The 23,435-nt window shown below is 38.8% G+C and overlaps 1 protein-coding gene across 2 annotated transcripts in view; it reads left to right on the forward strand.

Annotated features, from left to right (window-relative positions):
- The window catches only part of PKNOX1 (PBX/knotted 1 homeobox 1), a 43,024-nt gene extending 23,502 nt beyond the window's left edge, over positions 1-19,522 (forward strand). For both annotated transcript variants that reach the window (XM_054390494.1, XM_054390502.1), the window contains exons 6-12: positions 10,141-10,311; positions 11,704-11,803; positions 12,816-12,913; positions 15,049-15,177; positions 15,904-15,980; positions 17,504-17,676; positions 18,598-19,522. In XM_054390494.1, the coding sequence (XP_054246469.1) occupies positions 10,141-10,311; positions 11,704-11,803; positions 12,816-12,913; positions 15,049-15,177; positions 15,904-15,980; positions 17,504-17,676; positions 18,598-18,809 (960 nt within the window). In that variant the 3' untranslated portion in view covers positions 18,810-19,522. The remainder of the gene's footprint in view (positions 1-10,140; positions 10,312-11,703; positions 11,804-12,815; positions 12,914-15,048; positions 15,178-15,903; positions 15,981-17,503; positions 17,677-18,597) is intronic.
- Positions 19,523-23,435: the final 3,913 nt, after the last annotated feature.

Raw genomic sequence — 23,435 nt, forward strand, 5'->3', positions numbered from 1 at the left:
AAGACTGTTTTCCCAAAGATCCAGCATGCCTTGACCTGCTTCAGATGCCTTGACTGTGCACAAACATGCTCTCACATCTAGCTTGCTTTGGTGCTAGTTAGGTCTGCTGTGTTCAAATAGTCCTTCCTGCCTATTGACCTGTTTTGTGATTTTAGCAGTGACAAAGTCTCTTGGCTTATGCGGTATTCACTTTTGTTGATGGGCTCCACAAATCTGACTGATTTTGCTTGAGATGGATAAGCAAGTATTTGTCTTGTATTCCATGGCTGCTGAGGTCAACACTGTCTTACACTGTAACAAAATCAAATCTTTGGCATTGAGATCCTGCTCTGTAGTCATATTGTTAGCTATGACTTTCTATTACTAGCTGCCAAATGAAATCTGAGTGTGAGTTGTGCTTTACCTGTCCTGAAGTCTGGAGACTCTGAACAGCTGACATTCTGACAAGCTCTTCATTTCGTCAGGGCAATGAGAAGAAGAGCAAGAGAGTTTCTGTCAAGATGTGAAATAGCTAATATGGTTTTTCAGTCTTTTCCTCAGCTTGAAATATTGGTGCTTGCACAGACAAGGCAGTAGTTCTGCTGTTTTTTCTGCCTTGTGACACTTTAATCTATATACAAATTATATATATAAAATCTCTTTTGAGTAGAGAGAGGGATTCTAATATTATGCACCTTGGTTATGTCTTGTGTTCTTGCTGTCTCTCTCTTTTTAAGTCCACTTTAAAAGAGAAGCTAGTGATGACCACTAATTATAACAGGCCAGAAGGGTGGAGCAAGTAGGCCAGACAACTACTTGCTTCTCATCTGTGCTGTTATCTAGCCCCAACACAGTCAATCAAATGATTTGTAAATGCTTGCTTGGGAGCAGTCATTTAACTTGGAGCCAGAGCTAAACTTGGAGCTCCAAACCAGCAGAATATCATTCCAGGCTCCATGCTGCTTGTAGGCTGATTAAATTGTGAAGGGTCACAGATACTGATTGCAGGGCCTCGTTATACTACTACTGGAGAAAACATCTAATTAATCTAGACTACTCAAGTTAGAAGTAGCCATACACTGCCCTAATGAACTTCCTGCCAGGTCGAACCAACCTCATGTCAGAATTAACATTCTGTGATCCTCCATGTGAAAACCAAACTTTTGCTTTAGAATAATCAAAGCATTTCAAACGTGTATGTAATGTGAAACATTGCCAGGATTGCAAGAGGCAGTGTATAGTTACCTCTAATTTGAGTAGTCTAGATTATCATGTTACTTTGGTATTATGCTTCCCATTCTAAATTAATTAGATGTTTCCTGCAGTAGTAGTATAAAGGATTTCAGCACTGGGAAATTCAGATAGCACCCAGCTGAAACTTAATTTCAAGAATATCCATAAATTGCTAAGCTTGGCCTGTAAATCAAATTTCAGTCCGTTTTTTAGTATCTAGGTGGATGTATTCTGTTCTTTCTAGTTAACCACTCCAACAACAGCTGATGAAGTGCCATGGCAAAGGGTCAACCCAGAAGTTGTATTATAGGCCTTTTACTTTTCCAGTGCTGTCATGGGTTGAGTTGAATCTGCTGCTGTGTATTCAATACCGTGCTGCTGTTGTGCCAGCTTCAAAATAAAAGTGCTGGCTGGAGCAAAGTATCATGAGGCTTGAAGGTCAGATTGTGACATGAAAGGCTTCCTGTCCTGGTTGCTGCTTCTGGTTTCCCTTTTTGGGGTGTTGGTCTTTTCCACTGGGCTGGCTGCTGGACGCTTGGTTGGGGGGAACCCTTTTAGTGGTGCCTTCTGCTGCTGTTTCTGCTTTTCCTGCATTTTTCTGCAAGTAGGCTAAAGTAATTGTGCATCATATTATCTCATTAAATTCCTTATCTCAACCCAAAGGGTTTTTTTTGTGTGTTACTTTCCCTCCTATCTGTGCAGGGGGAGGGGAGCTTGTGAGAGAGTAGGCTGTGTTAACCCAGGGCAAGACTCGTTTCCCAAGGCTGACTTTGCCAAGTGCATTATCAAAATAGGGTGTTTGCAGTGAAATGGATGAGAATATTTCTCTAAATATTGATGGCTCCGGATCAGGTCAGAATTTCTGGTATTAAGCATATTTAGAAAAGCAAGAGATGGTAAGAATTTGGAAAGAGGTGGACAAATTAGACTCTCGTGTAGAAGGCTTTTTCCCTTTGAGTGAAAGTTTAAGGTACTCTCTGAAATGATCTGGACAAAGCATGTTCCTGTTCTTTTTCTAGATGCACATTCATGTGATAGTCAGCAGTGTTCAGTATCTGCAGTACTAAAACAAAAAAATACCAAAAGCGTGTTATGGTTTCCATGAAGCATGAAGTTTCAATTGTTGTCTCTTCCTTTGTTTCAGAGGTGTGTAAGATGCCTCTTTTCCTTCCAAGGAGAAGTGTAATGCGGAAAAATGTGAAGTTCAATTCTAGTATGTTGAAAGAAAACTAAGAAGCTTCAGTGTTAGCTCCTGGACAGGTTTTATCAGCTTGCCTTGAGAGGTAGGAAGTCTTGAAATTCTAGGTATGTCTTTAATTTTAATGTAGATTTATTTTCCAGTTAGAAGAGGTTGTCTTTGGACTGAAGCTCTTCCAGGAGTTCCAGGCTATCCTTAATAAATGCACAAAGAAAGGGGCTTTTCTGTGCTAGTTACATGTTTGCTCTTCAAGAACTATTGGGTGCAAACAGAACTTTGAAACTTTTTCTTCCAACTTCATTGCCTCTGACCACACAGTTTAGACTCTTCAGGGAGGTAAAAGAAATACCACTTCATGATATTTTCCAATAAATACGCAGCTCTTACGGATATGCATGGCACAACATATTATTGAGCCAGAATTATCCTCTGTCTTGGAATGTCTTCTACAGGGATCTTCTGATTGTCAACAATTTTCTTCTCTTTTCTAATTCTTGGTAACTCATGCTGTCTCTATCTCTATTGGCCTTCTCTGAAAGTGGTGTAAGTGCTGATTAGCTACAAGAAGTACTTCCCTTCTCAAATCCTGCTTCCTGTGGGAAGGGAGTGGAAGCTGAAGGATTGTGCGCATGTTTTACTTACTGTACTAAAGTGCACTTTCTTTCCAAGAGTGTTAACTCCCTTCTTGTTTTTTAATTAATTGCTCTGCATACACCTTAGTCCTTGTATCAGGCATCTGTACCAGAAGAGGTGTTTGTTGTTCAGACCCAGATCTTGGTGGTCTGTATTCCTAGCAGAGGTTTCCAAATGCACATGCTTCTTTCTTGAGGCGTGCTCAGCTATATCCCCTTAACATGGAGTATCATCTGTTGGAGCTTCTTACCCTTTACCCTTTGCCATCTGTGTTTCATTTTTGCAGATAGATCTTGAACCAATGAATCAACTCCTCTTTGTTTTCCTGTTATATCCTTTTGTACTTTTGACTTACACAGGCAGGTTCCAGGAATGGGTTGTCCAGGGAGGTGGTTGGGGCCCCATCCCTGGAGGTGTTTAAGGCCAGGCTGGATGAGGCTTTGGCCAGCCTGATCTAGTGTGAGGTGTCCCTGCCCATGGCAGGGGGGTTGGAACTAGATTATCCTTGTGGTCCCTTCCAACCCAGACTGATTCTATGATTCTATGTCTATGTTCAGAATGAGTGCAGATAAATTTTAGAGATATGTCTTAAGACATTCAGTGCTCAGCACTTCTTTATTTCTTACTGTTAACCATTGCAAAAACATTGTATTGCCTTGGAGTGGTTCCTATCTCTTGTATAGCTTCTGTTTAGACCTAATGCTTCCCATTTATGGGTGGCTCTCTTCATTTTCCAACATTCACAGGATGATTCAGGTTGAATTACAAGCTCAAAAGGCCTGTAGTCCAGCCTCCTGCACAAAGTAGGGTTAGCTGCAAAGTCAGAGCAGGTTTACTTAGGGCTTTTTCAAGTCAAGAAACAATACAAAACATGGGGTGTTAAATATACTCTCACTTTTGTATTTGAACAGGACACTGCCTTTTTTGAAGACCCCCGAGTTTTTTGTTTCGTTTGGGGTAAGGATTCAGTACCCTTTTCTCAAAGATTGTCCTATTGAATTTTTAGTTGTGTTAGGAAAAGTTGTAGAGGTATTGAAGTCAGCTGATGTCATTTGAATATTCTTGAGTGAGCAAGCCATGCTTATGTATTTCTTGAAAAGTATTCTTACTACTGTAATGTGCAGAACTGTCTCATAAACCTCTAGTCATACCTTTCCTATCTGTGTCCCATAGCTGTGGTCTCAAAATTGGGGGGGGAGAGGCTGTGAAATCAAAACAAATAAAACAAATTTACCCATCTCCCAGAGTTTGTGTTCTTCCTCTGAAGATGTAAATCATCCCAGAAGGATTTGTTCAGGAAGGTAGGTGAGCTGTAAATGTATATATTTTAATTGGGTCTTTGTGCAAATGAGAAGTCGTTTTCCTGAGATTATATTTCAGTATATGGAGATTCTTTCATATGTGCTGTCCACATGTTACGTGCCTAGAAATCCATCAAAATTGTGGGTATATATTTTAGATAAACAAAGGTGAGCTGGGGATTTTCACTAAGGTAGTGCCTAGTATGCTCTGTACCTTTTGCATCACGTGCTTGAGGCACCAAAAAGAAAGGATGCAGGCACAGTCTAAAGAATTCTTAGGGCTAAAGATGTCTCCAGATTTAATATATGATATATTTAGAAGTGAATATGCTCTGGACAGCAGTTTTAGCAAGAACTGGATATTTTTCAATGATTCTGTTTAATAGTCTACCATTACCTTTATTTACAACAGTTTCCACAATATATCTCATGGTTGCTTCTGTCTCTGCATTTCTCTGAAATGCTGTTCCAGGTTTATTTCTACAGCTGAAAAGGCTGAATTGAGTGGGTTATAAAAAAATCATTGTCCTGTGGCACACTCTACTTAGTAGCACTAAATAATAAAAACATGGTTGTCTCAGATTTTTAAGGTGTGCTTTTTAAGAACATAAGAATGAAATATTACTGTTGATGTGATCTGTCTGGAAACATTTCTTTGCATTACTTTTGTTCAACATGGGTGATTTTATTAAGTTCTTGATTTTTAGATTAGTTTCAAGGCTGGGGGAGGAGGTGATAGAAAGCAGCCCTGAGGAAAAGGAGTTAGGGGTGCTGGAGGGCGAGAAGCTGGACATGAGTAGATGGTGTGTGCTTGCAGCCCAGAATGCCAGTTATGCTTGGGCCGCATCAAAAGAAGCGTGGCCAGCAGATCCAGAGAGGTGATTCTGGCACTCTGCTATGCTCTGGTAAGACCTCACCTGGAGTACTGCATCTGGAGCCCTCAATACAGGAAGAACATGGACCTGATGGAGCAGGGCCAGAGGAGAGCTGTGAAAATGATCAGGTGGCTGGAATACTTGTCCTGTGAAGACAGGCAGAGGGAGCTGGGGTTGTTCAGCCTGGAGTAGAGGAGGCTTCAGGGAGACTGAATAGCAGCCTTCCAGTACCTGAAGGGGTGCTGGAGGGCTGGGGAAAGACTGTTTACGAAGGCCTGCAGTGGTAGGATGAGAGGCAGTGGTTTTAAATTAGAGTAGATTGGATGTTAGGAAAACATTCTTTACAATGAGAATGGTCGAGCACTGGAGCAGGTTGCCCTAAGAGGTGGTTGAGGCCTCGTCCCTGAAAATATTCAAGGGGAGGCTTGATGGGGCTCTAGGCAACCTAATCTAGTTGAGGATGTCCCTGCTTACTGCAGAGGGGTTAGACTAGATGACCTTTAGAGGTCTCTTCCAATCTGGGTGATTCTATGGTTCTGAAAATTGAGCTTCTTCCAAGAAATTTGTTCAGTCTATCCATGCTGCAAGAGACTAGGAGCCATATGGCCACAATTAGTGTAGCTGTAAATGAGTAAGTCAGTCCTGGTGACAGGCATGGCATATTTACAAAGTTTTGTTTGCCACCTTAACCACAGTAGCACAGCTTCCTGTAAGAGTAGTGTGATTATGTGTGGTTCTGCAGAAAGCTAAGTGTTACTAATTCTTGGTTTATGGTCAATTTTTAATGTAATTTAGTTTTTCTCTTCAAGCATAAACGATCAGTTTGAAACCAAATCTACACTGAAGGAAGGATTTTTAGCTTTTCCTCCAAACAAATGCTGATAAATAATATCAATTTGGATAGCTATTTCAGAAAGAAAAAAAAATACTCCTGACTGAGCAAAACTAATTACTAATCTGGTCAAATATTATGTGACCAAAGGCATAGTTTTGTTACTAAAGTTCTAGCTGAATGTTTAAGGCATTAACTAATAAATGTGCTCTGTGTTGGTCTACTACATGGGATGAATTTCATAATTATAGCTTTTTTTTTTTTTTTTTTCTTTTTGTCCCTGAACTCTCTGGCTATTTTAGTACTACAGAACAATTGTTCTGTTCAGAAGCAGAATATCTTTTGTGTTAAAATCCACTTAAATTTACATAGTTTAACTAGGTTGTGTTTAAAGGTAATTAAACACAATTTAAACATCAAGCACTGTTGAGGGCAGTTTTAGAAGACTGCTGTTTTATATACCTCTGGGCTTTGTGCTTATTGTATCAAAGGATTTTGCTGTCTGTATTGGTTTAAGCTGACTGGACCCACTAGAAGGGATGAGGGCTGGGAGATGCCAGCTAGATCGTGTATTCTACACCATGCTCACATCATGCACACTGCATGACAGGAAGGGATTGGCCAGGGCTTGGAGCACACAGCTCCTTCTGGCACCCTGACTGATGGTGCTGGGCTGGATGTTCAAAGGAAGAGTCTCCTCTACCCGTCATGGAAGTGAAGCTGTGTGGATCGCACTGATGACACAACAGGCTCAAATAGGAAGCCCTAGCTGCCTGGGAATCTTACAAGTCATCAGAAACTGGCCAGAAGGCAGAGATTTTTGAGATGTTTCCAGAGGAAACTGAGGTGACACATGCTGAGGAGGCCCCACCATAAAATGAAAAGCGACCTGACCAGTTCACTGACAGGTCCTGCTGCATTGGGGGAAAGCACTGAAGGTGGAAGACCCCTGCATAGAATCCCACGTGACAGGGTGCAGAAGCTGCTGAGGAAGGTGAATCAAGTCAGTTGGCAGAGGTGAAAGCCATCCAGCTGGCTTCAGATATTGCTGAGTGAGAAAAATGGCCAACACTCTTATCTCTGTACAGACTCCTGGCTGGTGGCAAATGCTTTGTGGGGGGTAGCTACAACAGTGGAAGGAAAACAACTGGCAATGCAGAGGTAAACTCATTTGGGCAGCTGAATTGTAGCAAACTATTGCTGCTTAAACAGAGAACTTGGTGGTCAAAGTATGTCATGTGGATACCCACGTACACAAGAGTTGAGCCATTCAACAACATCAACCATCCAGTAGATCAAGCTGCTAAGATTAAAGTGGCTTAGGTGGACTAGCAACATAGAGGTGAATTATTTCTACCTTGGTGGGGCCTTCTAACCAGAAGGAGCCATCAAGGAAGGGATGCAACATACAGATGGGCTCAAGATCAAGGAGTGCACAAGTTATCCATGAATGTGAAATGAGTGCTGCACCCAAACAGGCCAAGCCTCTGCAGTATGAGGTGTAATGGCTGAAATCTAAATATGGGGAAGCCTGGCAGATTGATTATATCCTACTGCCACAAACCTGTCAAGGCAAACACTGTGTGTTTACAGTGGTAGAAGCAACTACTGGATGGCTGGAGACATATTCAGTGTCCTATGCTACTGCTTGGAACACCATCCTAGGCGTTGAAAAACAGGTCCTATGGCAGCGTGGCACCCCAGAAAGAGTTGAGTCAGATAGTGGGACTAATTTTTGAAACAGCCTTATAGACACTTGGGCCCAGGAGCATGGCATCAAGTGGGTGTATCACATCCCCTGTCACGCACCAGCTGCTGGGAAAGCTGAACGTTACAACAACCTGCTAAAAACCATCCTCAGAGCAGTCAGAGCAGGGACCTTTAAAAACCAGGATGCATATCTAGCAAAAGCCACTGGGCTGGTTAACTCCAGAGGACCTACTAATGGAGCTGGCCCTGCCTGATCCAAACTGCCATGTGCTGTAGAAAGAGACAGATTTCCCATGATTCACATGAATATTTTAGGCAAAAAGGTCTGGGTTAGTCCTGCTTCAGGTAAAGGCGAACCCATGGGATTGCTTTTGCCCAGGGACCTGGGTGTACCTGGTGGGTGATGCAGGAGGATGGACAAATCTCGAGGTGATCTTACTTGGGGTGAGAGTAGACAGCAAATAATGTATGTTGTATGATGTTAATTGCTGCTGAGCATGATGGTATAGAATAAGGGGCAGATAATGTATTGACTTTGACTGACTGGCCCCACTAGAAGGGGCAGGGCTATTTCTTCCTCCCTCTCCCCCCTGCAGTGGCACAGTGCCAGCTGGATGATATACTCTACACCATGCTAACATCATCCTCATTGCATGGCAGGAAGGGGTTGGCCAGGGCTTATGGGACTTGAAGTATATTCTGTAGCTTGTTAAGTTTCCTGTTCCATGTTTTTCACCCAGCTTCCAGGGAGGGATGTATCCCTTAAGGTTTCAGTTTGCACTGTCCACAGGCTGTTCACATTCTGTCTGTTCCCCTGCTGCTGCATACGCTGGTATTTTTTTCTGTTCCTTTTGTATAATCTGATATCCCTGCAATGGAGTAGTAAATTGTCTTTTTACTGCAAAAAAGAGGGAAAAGATTTGTCACAACAGAAGATCAAGTCATCGTGGTGGGGAGTAGAGAGTACATACAGGAATTTGCCTGCCTTGATCTCCTTCAGGTGCTTTGAAAAAAAGACAACTTCAGGTCCCTGTTGACTTTTTCAGTTAGAATTAGTAAGTGGATTGCTTAATAAGCTAAGTAACTTAGTGTTCTGGCCAGGTAAATGAACTTCCATACAGGACAGATTTTTTTACAAATAATGCTAAAATCAATCTCTAAACCATGTTTTAAAATTATAATCCAGTCTGGTGAAACTGGAGGATATTTTTCTTGGAGATCTAGTATAGCAAGAAAATGTTGGGAATGACGTGCTGTATTAAAGTTTTACTTTGCCAATATGTTATGTATGTATTTGAATGTCCTCAAGTTGTTACTGCTTCATGAAAATTCAGACCATATGGATTTGATTTTCGCTTTTGGTCTTCTGCCATGACCCTTACAATCACCTAGGCTATTTTTATGCAGTGTGTAATACCATTAGCTATCCAAGCCTCTGCATCTTTTTCCTTCAGCAAGCATGATAAGTATTCTTATCGCAAACATGTCTCCTGTACTTAAATTTTTGCTTAAGCATGGATGCATTATTTGGTTTAGTGCTTTTTATTTAAAGATTTTTAGTTCAGAAATGGTCTTCTCACCTGAAAGTTCTTAAATTACTTTACCCAGAGCTGTTAATCTCTGTCATACAATTGCAGAGGACCTTCAGAGCTTTAGGACTGAAGAACTCTGATTACTTCAAGCTTTGTTGAACAGTGTGATGAACTTTGGAACCTGTTTATTCTAATTTTACAGAGAAGTAAAATCTGTTGTGGTTTTGTTGTAGGTGAGGCAACTTCCTGTACATTTCACCCTCTGTAGCAATCTGATATATTTATGCTAGGTCACAGGAGAGTCTTCTCAGTGTATCCCAAATTCATCTGTCCACTTCTGGTTCTCTTGGGTCAGGGTGTAATGTGGAACTGAACCTGGTATTTCTGATACGTAGCTCAGGACAACTATCGCTTGCCAAGCCTGTTCCAACCACGCTTTTGAAATGTGTAGATGGGATTACTTTCCTTCCCTTTTGGTCTTGTGTGGTGTAGGACCCACAGTTGTATGATGGGATAAAGATGGACACACAGGCTTCATGTACCATGTGCACGGTAACTATACTCTTATGTTCCTATAGATTATATTGTCATGTTTGTTTTCCCTGTATGGTAGTTTTCTTGTGCAGTGAAAGGATACAGAATGTATACACAGACAGATTCCTTTTGCATTTCAGGAACATAACAGTCAGAGCTAAAGAACTCTAGTCACCACTTGGCAGTTAGTAACTCTTCTTTAATTGGATTGTCATTGTTTCTGTAAATTAGCATTTGCTTAGATCTCACATTAACTGTTTTTAAATTAGCAGTTACTTTGTTTCTAATTTTTATTTTCCAATTCTCCCTCTAGATGGTAAAAGCAATCCAAGTTCTACGTATCCATCTACTTGAGCTAGAAAAGGTTAATGAACTCTGCAAGGATTTCTGTAGTCGTTATATTGCCTGCCTGAAGACAAAAATGAACAGTGAAACTCTATTAAGTGGAGAGCCTGGAAGTCCTTATTCACCTGTGCAATCTCAGGTATGTTTCAAATACACTAAAAAGTAGCTTTTAGCTTAGAAAGTTATACTGTATTTCTATTGCTATTAGTTTACTAACAGAGTTTCTGCAGTGTCTTTCACTTTCTCAAAATCAGTTATTAAGACTAGAAAGAACTGTGGGGTTTTTTGTGTATACCTGTGTGGAGAAATTTGTTGAAATGTGCCAGAACAGAGAGTCACTTTCTTTGCCTGTCTTCTATGATTTTCCCTTGGTACAGCAAATGGAGATACTCAGAATAGTCTGGATTTGCTCTTTCTTTTGGATGAAGGCTAGAAAACAGAATAAACAAAGGAGAAGAAACAGTAATTCCTTGTTAGGAAGGTCTCCTTAGTCTAGTCTGCTTCATTAAACTGTTGAGATGGCTAATGCTTTTTATGCAGTCTGTATTCTGGAACAAAGAGACAATGTCTGGTGGATTAGAGTTGCAATATTTGAGATGTAGTTGTGAACAGTATCCATTTCTGTACATGTGAACCTCAGATTATGTATGGTTGACATTACCCAAAAACAATAACCAATTGCATTTTTTGGTAGCAAATTATCAGCAGTTAATTAACAACAGTGATTACATTAGGGTTGATGCTTTTGCTGTTAGATGCTGGAAAGTGAGCCTCGCCATCTGAGTACCTGCTGGGTACTAGGTCTTAGCAGATGGACCTTCTCTGTCATACTAATATGTTTGATGCTATTTATTCTGAAAAGCCTCAGTGACTTTTAAACTTTATTGTTTGGACTCCTGAAGTGTGGAGAGTCTAATATCAAATAAAAACAACTTCCACTTTTTTTTTTTTTTTTTGGTGTGTGTCCATTACAGGCATTTGTAGAGACAGGAGGGACTGAATTTGCATTTTGTAACAATAGAGTTTATTCATATGTATTACAGAATGCGTAAGAGGTTGCATGGTCAGGGTTGAGTAAGAAACTATCCTGAGCAGAATAAAGCATACCATGCATCATTTTGAAATTGAAGGAATTAAGGCAGGAACTAAAATTCTAAAGCTTTGATGCTTGTAATAAGAGCATCAAAGGTCCATTTCATAGGTTCTTTTTCCCTTGTGCCTTTAGAAACTGTTTCTTTTAGTATTTACATACCTAGAATCATTTCTCTCCTAAAATTTCTCAAGACACTTTTATGTCTTTTCTAACAGTTGTTTTCATGAGGGTTTTCAAAGGTAATGGTTGGTGATAATGAGAAAGTTAATGTAGGTAATGATGAACCTCTAATGAAGTCTTTTTCTCTTTGAAGTTAATCCTGTGATTAGATTCCAAATGTACTTTTAGAGTCAAAATTACACAAGCATGCTTTATTTTCTCGCAAAAAAACCCAAAAATTAAGGAAAATGCAAGCAACTAATTGTTTTATTTTTCTAGCAAATTCCAAGTGCCATTGCAGGCACACTCAGTCCCCAAGGGATTATGGTGCCAGCATCAGCATTGCAGCAGGGAAATGTAACTATGGCAACAGTAGCAGGTATGACACAGAAAAGAAAAACTGGCACCTTGCTCTTTGTTTTGTTTGCTTTCATAGTTGTTACCAAAAATACACAAATACTTCTAAAATGCATTTTCACTCTACTGTTAAAGTTGTTGCTACAGAGTCAAACACCTTACTGGTTTCTGAATGTTTAACTGATGTGTGTACCAAGTATGCATGTTAGGTGAGGTTACACATTAAGAGATCTTTCTGTGCAATTCTGCTTTTGTAAAGACATTTCAAAGACTAGGGTGGGGGGGGTTGTTTTTGTTTTTTTCCTTCAAAAAGATAGTTTTGTTTGACAAAAGCATGCATTGTCTAAACTGTTGCATTTGCTAGCTGTTTCATGCTCTATGGAGTTCAGAACCACAGGTACAAATCTGTGAAATCCTTGATGTAGAAGTTGTTCTCCTCTTATATGGAGATGGTGTGTGAACTGCTGTGTTTTATCTTGTTTCTAAGCAAGGTTTTAAAACAAACAGAAAAACGCCTTGACTACAAATTCAGCAAAGCAATACAGTCTGCTTCTCAGCATATACTTGCAGAGGGGTTTATCCTGAGACACAATATGTGCTTTTTGGCTTTGGTGCCTCTATGTCATTCACCAAGATTCTTAGTTGACCCCGAACACATAGGTGTCACTCAGCTGACTGCACTAACTGCTTGACACACATTGATGTGATTTTGATGTTGGGACCCTTCTTGGCTGAAGAATTAGCTCAGTTAGAACAATCAGCTGGGTTATAGCGTGACAGTAATAGCATTTTCCTTTGGAAATAGATTTAGAATGCCTAAAATAGAGGGAAACAAGCTAATTTCATACAGGTTTTTGTGAATGAATAAAAAAAGTGTAGCAAAGAGCCCATCTTAAGTGTTTACTAGAAAAATGCAGTTGATATAACAAAAACTGTTTTGTTGTCTACAGTGCTGATTTGTTTGTGTGTTTAAAGAGAACAATATTTGAAGGTCTTTTACTTACCTGTAATCTTCGTTGCTGTTTCATTTTAAGGGGGTACAGTGTATCAGCCAGTCACTGTAGTCACTCCACAAGGTCAAGTGGTGACACAAGCACTGTCACCTGGGACTATTCGGATCCAGAACTCTCAGGTTTGTTTCATGGGCTTCGTGAGGTAGTATTCTTGGTTCAGATATATCTCACTGGTTTTAAGAGGTTTGATTTAATTTTGACAGGCTGTCAGAATGAGCTCTGTGTGCACATGTATAATAACGTACATAAAATTGCATGAGCACTGCTGTAGGAGTTGAACTAGGCTTATGACTGGATAGATGCACTATATTACATTATAGTGTCACACTACTGTTGTCAGAAATTTTACTTTTTATCATGATGACAACCATCAGTACTGTGGACCTATACATATTTCAGAATTTAAGTATTTAGAGAAGCGTTTTACCATAAAAACTCCAAAGTACTCAGCTGAGACTGAGAGCTCCTCACATTGGGCTCAGTTATATCATACCCTAATAAAGGTAAGGGCCAATGCTCTTTTGGGGAGTCTCTTAAGAGTTAGATTTAGAGAGCTCAATGAAGCAACTAAAGACAATGAAACATGAAAACTAGACTATCTTCAGTTATGGAGAACCTTCCTAGCTTTCTCTTGGGTCAGGAAGCAGTAAATCAAATATTCAAGGAGTCTGGAGTCAATTAAAAATGTAAATGAGGAGCTGACATCTCCACAGCATAAAATCTGTTGGTAATCATTGACTCATCTTCTCTTCTCCCTTCTGACCTTCTAACCAAAAAAGTATGCATAGAGTATTATTATTATTATTTTTCTTTTTATTGTCTGTAACATATATGTACTTACCCATGTTCTCCTGTAGAATGCAAGTGGTTCTGTCCTCAGATACCTTTCAGAAAGAAAGATGCAAGATTATGGGCCTAGACTGAAATGGTTTTAAAGAAAAAAGCTTTTATACCTCAGATATAAAAAACAAACCAAACAAACCAACCCCAAACAACTGAGTGGAAAATAATGCCTGTAGCTATAAATTAAAAAAAAAAAGGACTTGATTTTACATGTGTGTGTGTGTATATATATATATATATAAAATAAATAATATATGTATGTATAATATATACACACACCTGTGGTTGTTCTTGATGTTAGTAGGAAAGTCCAAACCCACCTATACATAGGTTTGGATATGTATTCTTTGTCACCCATGAGAAATTCTTCTCCGAATTCTTTTTCAGGGCTTCAGAATGCTGTGAGGTAGGGAAAAATACTCGGGGAGAGCTATTGAAAGTTCATTATAAAGCCTCTGTATACAAGTAGATTATTTGGAATGTAAGTCATTATTTTGGAAATAAAAACATGCTCAAATATATATTTGTTGTAATTTGATAGCTTAAACCTCATTTCAGACTTGTTTCATTCAAGACATAGTCACAGTGACTGACTTGAAAAAAATGCTCTGTATTGTCTGAAAAACCTGATTTAGAATTATTTCAGTGGTGTCTAAAATATTCTCGTGTGCAGTTGATAGCTGTTTCTTCTTATCTCTGCGTAAGAATCTAAGAAGATACTCCCTAATGTTCAGATAACTGATGTGCAAATTATTTGATGTATCCATAGGAAGTGAAAAAGAAATGTGAACCTTCAGGAAAATTATAGTAAGAGAGTTGTGAAATGAATTAAGGATGGTACTAGATAATACCTTCTTCTTATTTGAGAATTTAGATGCTATTATTTAGCAGGACTTTTAGCATCTTTTTTTTGCACCTCTACTAAAATAATGAATTTTACTTTTAAGTGTTTAAATCAGCACTTATTTCACAGCTTCTGTGGTTTGTTGCATGCAGTGTATTTAGCATCATGGTTTTCAATTGCTCTTCACATGTGTGAATGACTACATAGAGTGGCAAGGCAATCAGATCCCTAGAGTGGTGTAGATTAGTGCAGAGTATCATTAACTTGACAAGTGCTACATAGGTGGATTTCTAAATTACAGCAAATCAACATTTGGCTGTTGTCACAGGATCACATACACAGCCTGAAAATAGCTGTAATTCTTAAAACAGAAGTTACATGAAATGTGAAAACTACAGAAACCTGATACAGCCTTTTCCCTAGCAATTAAAGTAGCTTTTTATAATCAGCATACCCCAAGCCTAACTTCTTTTCATTCCCTTCTGTAAATGAGTTATTCACACACTGATACAGAATACTGCTGTTACTATGCTAACTGCCTTGTTTCTTCTAAAATTATATGTGCAGCTTCAGTTGCAATTAAACCAAGATCTAGGCATCTTGCATCAAGATGATGGCTCATCAAAAAATAAAAGAGGAGTTCTTCCCAAGCATGCTACGAATGTGATGAGATCTTGGCTTTTTCAGCACATAGGGGTAAGGACTGAACATGATCCGCAGTCACAGGTTTTTATGTAGCTCAAATGTGGTCTGTTGTGATTTTGCTTCATAAAGAAGAATAATTTACTCTGTTTTCATTTGTGTAATCTCAGTTCAGTTTTCCTTGAAGACATTTGGAGTGGTTCCACAGTCTAATGTCAGTTGATTTGATTTGCATAAATACATATCCTGAAAGGATAAACGGGTCTGAAGTTGTATCAGAGTGTTGAGTTGATTGGTATTTTGTCTTCACAACTGACAAATGACATAGGGAAACTGCATGTACTCTTCTTATGTTACATACACTCTCTTCGTCTGTTTAGTTAAAGTAGCTTTATTTAACTAAAAAATGTATCTCAGTACTCTCACATGACAGTGCCTTTAGGCAGCATAACTAATCAAATCATATCACATGCTGTGTTGCCCAGAGATCATGCTGTTTAATAAAGAGTTTCAGCCAGAAGAAGCTTTTTCCTCTGAATTACATATCAGCAATTTAATGGTATCATACACACTTTCAAGGATAAAATAAATTTTGTGTAGTAAAGCACTCTTTGTTAAATGACTTTTATCTGTAAAAGTTTGTTTCTAAAGTTTGGGTTTTAATGAGTCAGATGGTCTTAATCTAGTGTCTTTAATCAGTTATAATGAAGGAGTCCTTATTTTTGATGAGGAGATGAAACAAGCTCAGGCCTTTTTTGTTTGCTTTCTTGTTCTGTTTAGCATCCATATCCAACAGAGGATGAGAAGAAACAGATTGCAGCACAAACAAATCTGACACTACTCCAAGTTAACAACTGGTAAGAGTAAAAACTCTTACTTAATGTCTATCATTGTCTCTACAGGCTTACAACCTAGAGAAATAGTTAAGAGTATAACCTGGAATTGAACTTAACATTATATATGTGACCACATACATATAAAAAGACAAAACTTATGCACTGATACAAAAGCGTATTATTTTTATAGTAAGTTATAATAATTCTTGTGCCATTTAAATGTATAAGGACACCAGAAAACTTTGCAGCATTAAGGACTTACATTCTGTTCTGTTGCTGAAAAAGATGTGAGTACTCTTGTCTCTCTTGCAAGTGAAGAAATTAACATTTAAAGGTGTAGTGAAAAGTGCTTTTTTGTGATCATGGTTACAAATGTTTAGGAAGTTTCTGGCAACAGGTATTAGTTCTCCTCTCTTATCAAAGGTTGCTTTCCTCTGAGCACTGATGTCTGAATGGAGAGTGTCAGTAGCTCAACTCCTCTAGTTCATGATTCAATTTGCTTCTGGAATGCCTTATCTTCATTAGATATTTAAGGTAGTACACTCGTTCCTGCAAGAGAGAGGAGCAAGGGTGCCAACATTCATCCTATTCTGCTTGTGGTATTGGTTTCTAAAATTATTGTAGCTAAGTATAATAGGGATCTTCCTCAGGTTTCAAAGATGACACTCTGCATGGCTGCAGAGGGGTCCAGTAGGGAAATATTCAAGACAGCATCAGTACACTGGTTCCAAAACTGGAGCAGCATAGTTATGCCTGTGTGACATGATAGAGGGATCTGACTAATGTCTCTGCAAAGCTTTGCATTCTGCTATGTGGACCTGCCAGCTACATGCTACTTCTTCAGTTGCAGGTAAAGAAGGGTCCTAGATGTGTTTTGTCAGATTTAGCAAGGGATAATATTTTTACTGGTAGCATCTTGCCACAGCTGGCTACATTGAAATTGATTTGCTTTACTTGGTAGCTAAGTGAGACCTGGTTTAACTATTTCCTTTTTTGACAGTGGAAAGGGGAAGGGTAGCAATTAGCATGCTACAATAATCAGAAACCACACCTTGGAAAGCCAAGGAGCCTTACGAAAATTAATGCAGGAGCTTAAGGAAGTAAATGAAACCAGACCAAACAAATTAGGTTAGGCAGGGGCCAGATTTTAGGTGAACTGTAATGAGAGAAGTATCAGCTTTCTGAGCTGTTCTGTCAGCAAGTTTTCTGGTGCTCTATTTTTAATAAGATTTTGAAGTGCACATCTGTTATACTGCCTGGAGAATTTCTCCTTCTGAGGTGTGGGAAAAAGTGCTGCTAGCAGCAGAATGATGGAAGTACTTTTTTAGCTAGTTTGTCAAAATCAAAGGATGCTGGTGTTCTAGGAGCAGTTTTACACAGCAAAATGAATGTCAAGCCAAGAGGAGAGGGACAAGAATTTTTTCTTCCCTGTTTTTGTGATTTTTCTTTTTCTTCTATTGTTTCTACACACACTGCATACTTTGTAAATCTGAGAATTTATAGCCGAGTGGTTGTAAGTCCTTCTTACCTTTGACTGTGTTTAGGTTTATCAATGCTAGAAGGAGAATTCTTCAGCCGATGCTGGATTCCAGTTGTTCTGAAACTCCAAAAACAAAGAAGAAAACAGCTCAGAACCGACCAGTTCAGAGGTTCTGGCCTGACTCTATTGCCTCAGGAGTTGCTCAGCAGCAATCTAATGAACTCACAATGTCAGATGGTAAGGAATAATGGCTAAATCACAGATAATAAAGTTAGTTTCTCTGTAACAGGGAAATGGAGAGTTTGATGCATTTAGGGGGAGGGGAATTTCTTGGTATTTTCATATAAAAAAAAAAAACAAACCAAAAATATGCCAGTTTTTCCCTCCTTAAAAATTGTCTGTTTTGGGGGATGTTTTATTGGAAGTGCTGTTGAGAGACTGTTGCTTTTGTTTAAAAAATTATGACAGAACAGAACAAAGGTTAGATGTTCAAGTAAGTTCTCTCAGTATGTGTGTGAGCATCAGTACCACTCTGTTTGATTGGACTGCAATTGCAGTTTTGTGATTGCTGGAGGGACTGGGCATCTGCAGTTCTGTATGTTCCTCAGTGAAGCATGAGTTACCTTTTTGAACATTGAGTTGCAGAGAAGCAGAGAAATGTAATAGAGACATTGACTGAAGTAACTTCCTTCGCATCAGAAGGAACGAATGGACTCAGGAAAGATAACTACATTAATCTCAGGAGCATCCTTTCTGTCCTGCTGCCTACTGCTTTATTACTTTTGAGTTTGTAGCAGCTTTTCCCTCAGTGCCCACTGGATCTAGCTTTATCCATTTAAGTCACCTTAAATCTCCAAGAACATGCCCATATTTCTGCAGTGATTTAAGCTGGAATACTTAGCAGAAATGGTCTTGTGGTGATCTGATTGGAGAATTGGTGTAATGGGTGTGCATAACACAGCTAAGTCTAAGATTTTTGGCCAATTTAATTCTTGCATTTCCTGATATTTAAGTGTTTGACAGCTTATATAAATTTTAATTTGGTTCCTTAGGTTTTCTTCCTATTAATTAGAAACAAACTCTATTATATATAAATATGTATTACTTAAAATTAGAAACCAAGAAATGTGCTAAAGTACCTTGGTTGTGCTTCTCCAGGTGCTGTTGTAACAATCACAGCTCCAGTCAACATGAATGTAGACAGTCTCCAGTCTTTGTCATCTGATGGTGCTACTTTGGCTGTCCAGCAAGTTATGATGGCAGGACAAAGTGAGGATGAGTCTGTAGACAGCGGTGAAGATGATGGAGGAGATCTCTCAACAACAAATATCAGTGGGCTGGTCTTGGATAACAGTGATTCTCTGCAGTAGGAAGCAAGAGAGTGTGACAAAATGTTTAGGGAAAAAAAAAATGGACTGACTGACTGTTTTTATAGTTTGCACAGCAAACATTTTACACAAGTTTTATTTCTAATATGTTTTATATGTAGATATAGAAGGGTGCACTTTTTTGTATTTCCATAGTAAGCTTAAAGAGTGTTTTTCCAGGTGCAGCAACTTCTTTCAAATGTGGGGGGTTTTTGTTTTGTTTTTGTTTTTTTCATTTCTGTTTCTTAGTTCTGAAAATTATATCTAGTAATATAACGAACCACATAAGCACCCCTTTGGTCTTTGAATTGGAAGTGCTGCAATTTCTCAAGAATTCTGCAGTTTCCATCAGTGCTGTATTTTAACACAGCTCTTGATGGGCAGGTGATGTAAATTTAAAGCATGTGACACTAGTGTTTGGAACTTGATCATTAAGTTAGATGCATATATTTGAAAGATGCTTCTGCACCTTAAAAACTGCTAGTCTGAGGTGGACAGCAACACAACATAAAAAAAAGAAAACGTTGATGTGTGATCCAGTAGCGAATGTATGGCAATTTAAATAAGTTTAGTTTCTCTCATAGTCCGTGAGCCTGTTTATCATTTGCTATAAAAACTCCTATTTTTACCTTGATGGGGTTATTGGATAAAAAATATTTTTATAAATTCACTAGGAATTGGGATGATGACTGTATTAAGCAGGAGGGAGGAAAAGAAAAAAAAAAAAAACCTAATAATTTCCAGAGAGGAAAAATAATGTTTAGTATTCCTATTTGGAAGGTCTGAAAACTGACCAAATTTAATAAACAAGCCTGTGCTAGCATTCTATGATTCTCAGCTATCCAACAGTGATATACTATATTTGATAACAGCATAAGAAGGGCCCACTGTTTAATGGGATTTTGATATTGTCAAACATTGATTTATATTATGTGTAAACTAATATTCAAATGACATTAACTCTGTATCTAGACTTGTATCTGAAGATGTTTGCTAAATGAGTATTCAGGTAAGTAAATTCAAACACCCACTACTTTTCCAGGTATTAGTTTGTACAACTGAATCTGAAAAATGAAAAGTTGCCTACTATACAGTCACAAATTCTGCTATTACTCAGCTGTTTTATTACATTTGAACTATTTTCCCCTAGTACAAAAAGAAATATGGATTTATAGAACATTTCTTCAAATGTGAAGGTCACTACCAGAATATACAGCAGGCTTTATTAGAATAGAACATCCTTTGGTGTTTCATTTAAAAACTAAGAGCTAGTGTTGAAGGCACTTGGGTTTTGGTAACAGGTTTTTTTGGTTTGTTTTTTTTTTTTTTTCCCCACAAAGCTTGGAGTCTCTGTCTCTTTATCCAAAACACTTACTTTTGGAACTTTGTATTTCTCACTGTTCAGTATAAATAACAGATTCCAAGAGTCTCATGGTATGCTCAACATCATATTTCCCTCCTGTCCGTTTGTCACAATGTTGGGTGAGATCAAAGCCAGAACTCCTTCTGCTTTAAGGGCAAATCTAGTCACATTTCTAATGTCACAGGGGAGAAAAGGTCTTAGCTTTTAGGATCTTTAGACATTGTATTTGTACAAAGCCCTTGGACAGATGCAAATATTTAATTGCTTTATTTCTGCTCCACAAAGCACTCAGGCATGTGCTTAGGTCCCGTTGATTTCAGTTGGAACAATGCATGTACTTTTCAACATGTTTCAATGGTTGGAAGCTGGCCTTTATAGATTGTCTTCCAAGTCAAGTATAAGCTGGTGTAAAGAACAACTGCAGAAAGAAATTTCTGTACCTTTGGCGTATACATACCTGGAGAATAATACTGGTTTCCAATGGCTAGTAGCTGTTTTGAAAAAATTGGTGTTGGACTTTACTCAACACAAGTGATGTTTCTGCTATGGCTTTTGCTTATTCCTGGCTGAGGAGCTTGCTTCTTAGTTCAAATGCTGCAATTACCTCTCCAGCTGGGGAGGTTATTTCTAAAGAACCTTTTTTTCTAACTTCTCTGATTTGCCACTAATATGCCATGTTTGTTAAAAAGGATAGTAAATACATAATGAAAAAAACTAATTAGGAAGGCTTTGACATAACTGTGTCATAACTATGTCAAAGGCTACTGTGAAATCCATTTTGATCCCAAAACATTTTAAAAGACGTCTATCATGTACAAATCATGCTCCTTTGGAAATGTTCAACCCACTCTTCCTACAAAGGATACCTGAGGTGTCTAGAACCGAGAGACAGATTTTGTATTTTCCTTTTTAGTTCTTTTAGATTTCACTCTGAAGTGCTTCATCACCCCACAGTTTCTCTTACATAGTGGATGATATTTGTTGGCTCGTTTGGGTTTTTTATTCAGCTACCATGGTTCATATTTAATAGTGCATTAATCCTTGCACTTCTAGCATCTAGGCAGGTGAATAGTCTGCATTCTCAGTGTGTACAGGCCAGTGGACAGATATGTGCTTTTCCAAATTAGTCAGTGCTGGAGGAACAGGCCATTTCTCACAATCTCCTTTCCCTCCCTGACCAGTTGATGCTCTCTCACATCTACCAGCAGAGCTGGCCTGCATTGAAGTAGTCTAGGAAGCAGCTCAGGCAGCAGGTCTGTTGGGGTAGCAAGTAGCCAGCAGTGAAGGAAAGGGTAAACCAAAATGAGCAAAACTTCAGTGGTTTGGAGATGATGCAGCAATGGGCATTTGCCCACACCAGGAGAACTGAGATCTGAAAAAGAAAGGCATTTAAAACAATCTGTCTACACAGCTGTCTGGAAGAGGGTTCAGGAAGGTGTAGTTTGTGCCACTTGGAACAAAACTGGAAATAACGAGGCATTGGGGTTTGCAGACTTGTGTAAGTTTGATTTTCAGAAAGCAAACATTATCTGGTTCGCTTTTTTAGTCCCCCCACGTGACATTTTATTCTTCTGAAACATTTGCCACCCTGTCTTCAGCTAGTTCATCAGCACCTGAAAAGGGAAGTTGGAAGAACTTACTGTGAAAAGGTGGATATGGAATAGTTTTACAGTCAGATAGAAAAGTAGGAACATGAATTCCTAAAACTGAGAAGAGTTTACCAATATACTCAAAGGTATTGCTTAACTTATGGAACTCAAACCATGTTTAATACCTTTAATTCAGTGGAAAGAAAGTAATGTCTTTCATTTTTTTCTGTGTAAGAAAGATTACTGGTTTCAGCAAAGCATCACTCTTTCATTAACACATGGTTACATTAGTAAAAAGCCTTTATAGAGGACCTAACTTTAAAGCCATGTATAATCCCTCCCCTGCCCCCAATTAAAGTCATTTTTATATGTAATGGAATTTATTTATTTTTTTAAATCGGTGTAATTCTTCAGTTATGACTCTTGAAACTGCAGTGATTTAACCCCAGCCAGCAACTAAGCACCGTGGAACCACTTGCTTGCTCCTCCCCTTTCTTAATGAGTTGGGGAGCAGAGTTGAGAAGGAAAAAAACCAAACCCCACAGTAAAATTCATGGGTTGAGATAAGAACATTTTAATAACTAAACTAAAATATTATAATAACAATTAAATGTTAGTAATTGTAATTAAAAGGGATATAATTAAAAGAGGAAGGAAAAAAAAATTAAAACTAAGAAAAAGACAAGCGATACGCACTGCAGTTGCTCACCACCCACTGACCAGTGCCCAAGCAGTGATCACAGGATGTTGGGGGTTGGAAAGGACCTCTGGAGAGCTGAAACTCCAACCTCCCTGCCAGAGCAGGACCATATAATCTGCACCTCCTGGCCAACTCCCTCACAATTTATATACTGAGCATAATGTTCTATAGTATGGAATAGGTCTTTGGATAGCTCAGGTCAGCTGTCTTGGCCATGCTCCCTCTCACCTTCTTGTGCACCTCCTCACTGGCAGAGCATAGGAAACTGAAAAATCCTTATCTTAGGACAAGTGCCACTAAACCACAACTAGATCATCAGTGTGCTATCAACATTATTCTCATACGGAATCCAAAACACTGCACTGCACTGCACTGCACTGGCTGCTAGAAAGAAAGTTGAGTCTATCCCATCCAAAACCAGGACAGAAAACTTTACATTTTTTATAATGTAATCTAGATTGTTAACCTAAACCAACTTTGTCAGTCCAGCTTTTCAAAGATTTCTGTAACAGGCAAGGCAATTTCCTGTTCTTTAACAGGAACACTGCATTTTAGTAAATCATTTCCAAATAAATCAGAACGTATTTTTAAACGACTATTCCGAAGAAATAATCACAGTGGAAAACATTTAATGTCGGCAAGCATCTCTGTGGCTCTGCAGAGAGTTTCTAGATCTGGATATTGGGTCAAAGTGAAGTCCTGCTGACCTCAGGGAAGCTCCATAAGGCTGCATGCATGTCAGGCTGTGAAATGCAGAGAACTGGTTCCTTGTTCTGGTCACCAATCACTACTGGGAGAGCCCTACAACTTCATCGTGTCTGCATGTGTAGGTTTTCTTCCAGTGGAAAGCAGGGTGAGGATGAAGGGCTTAGAAGGGCAGAAATTCATGTTGATCTAGTGTGTACCAGTTTTGATGTTCAAATATGACTAGAAGGCAGACATGCACTGAGGAATTAGTTCCCAGTTTGTGTGCTTTA

This window comes from Indicator indicator, chromosome 1, assembly GCF_027791375.1.
Source record: "Indicator indicator isolate 239-I01 chromosome 1, UM_Iind_1.1, whole genome shotgun sequence".
Taxonomy (NCBI): domain Eukaryota; kingdom Metazoa; phylum Chordata; class Aves; order Piciformes; family Indicatoridae; genus Indicator; species Indicator indicator.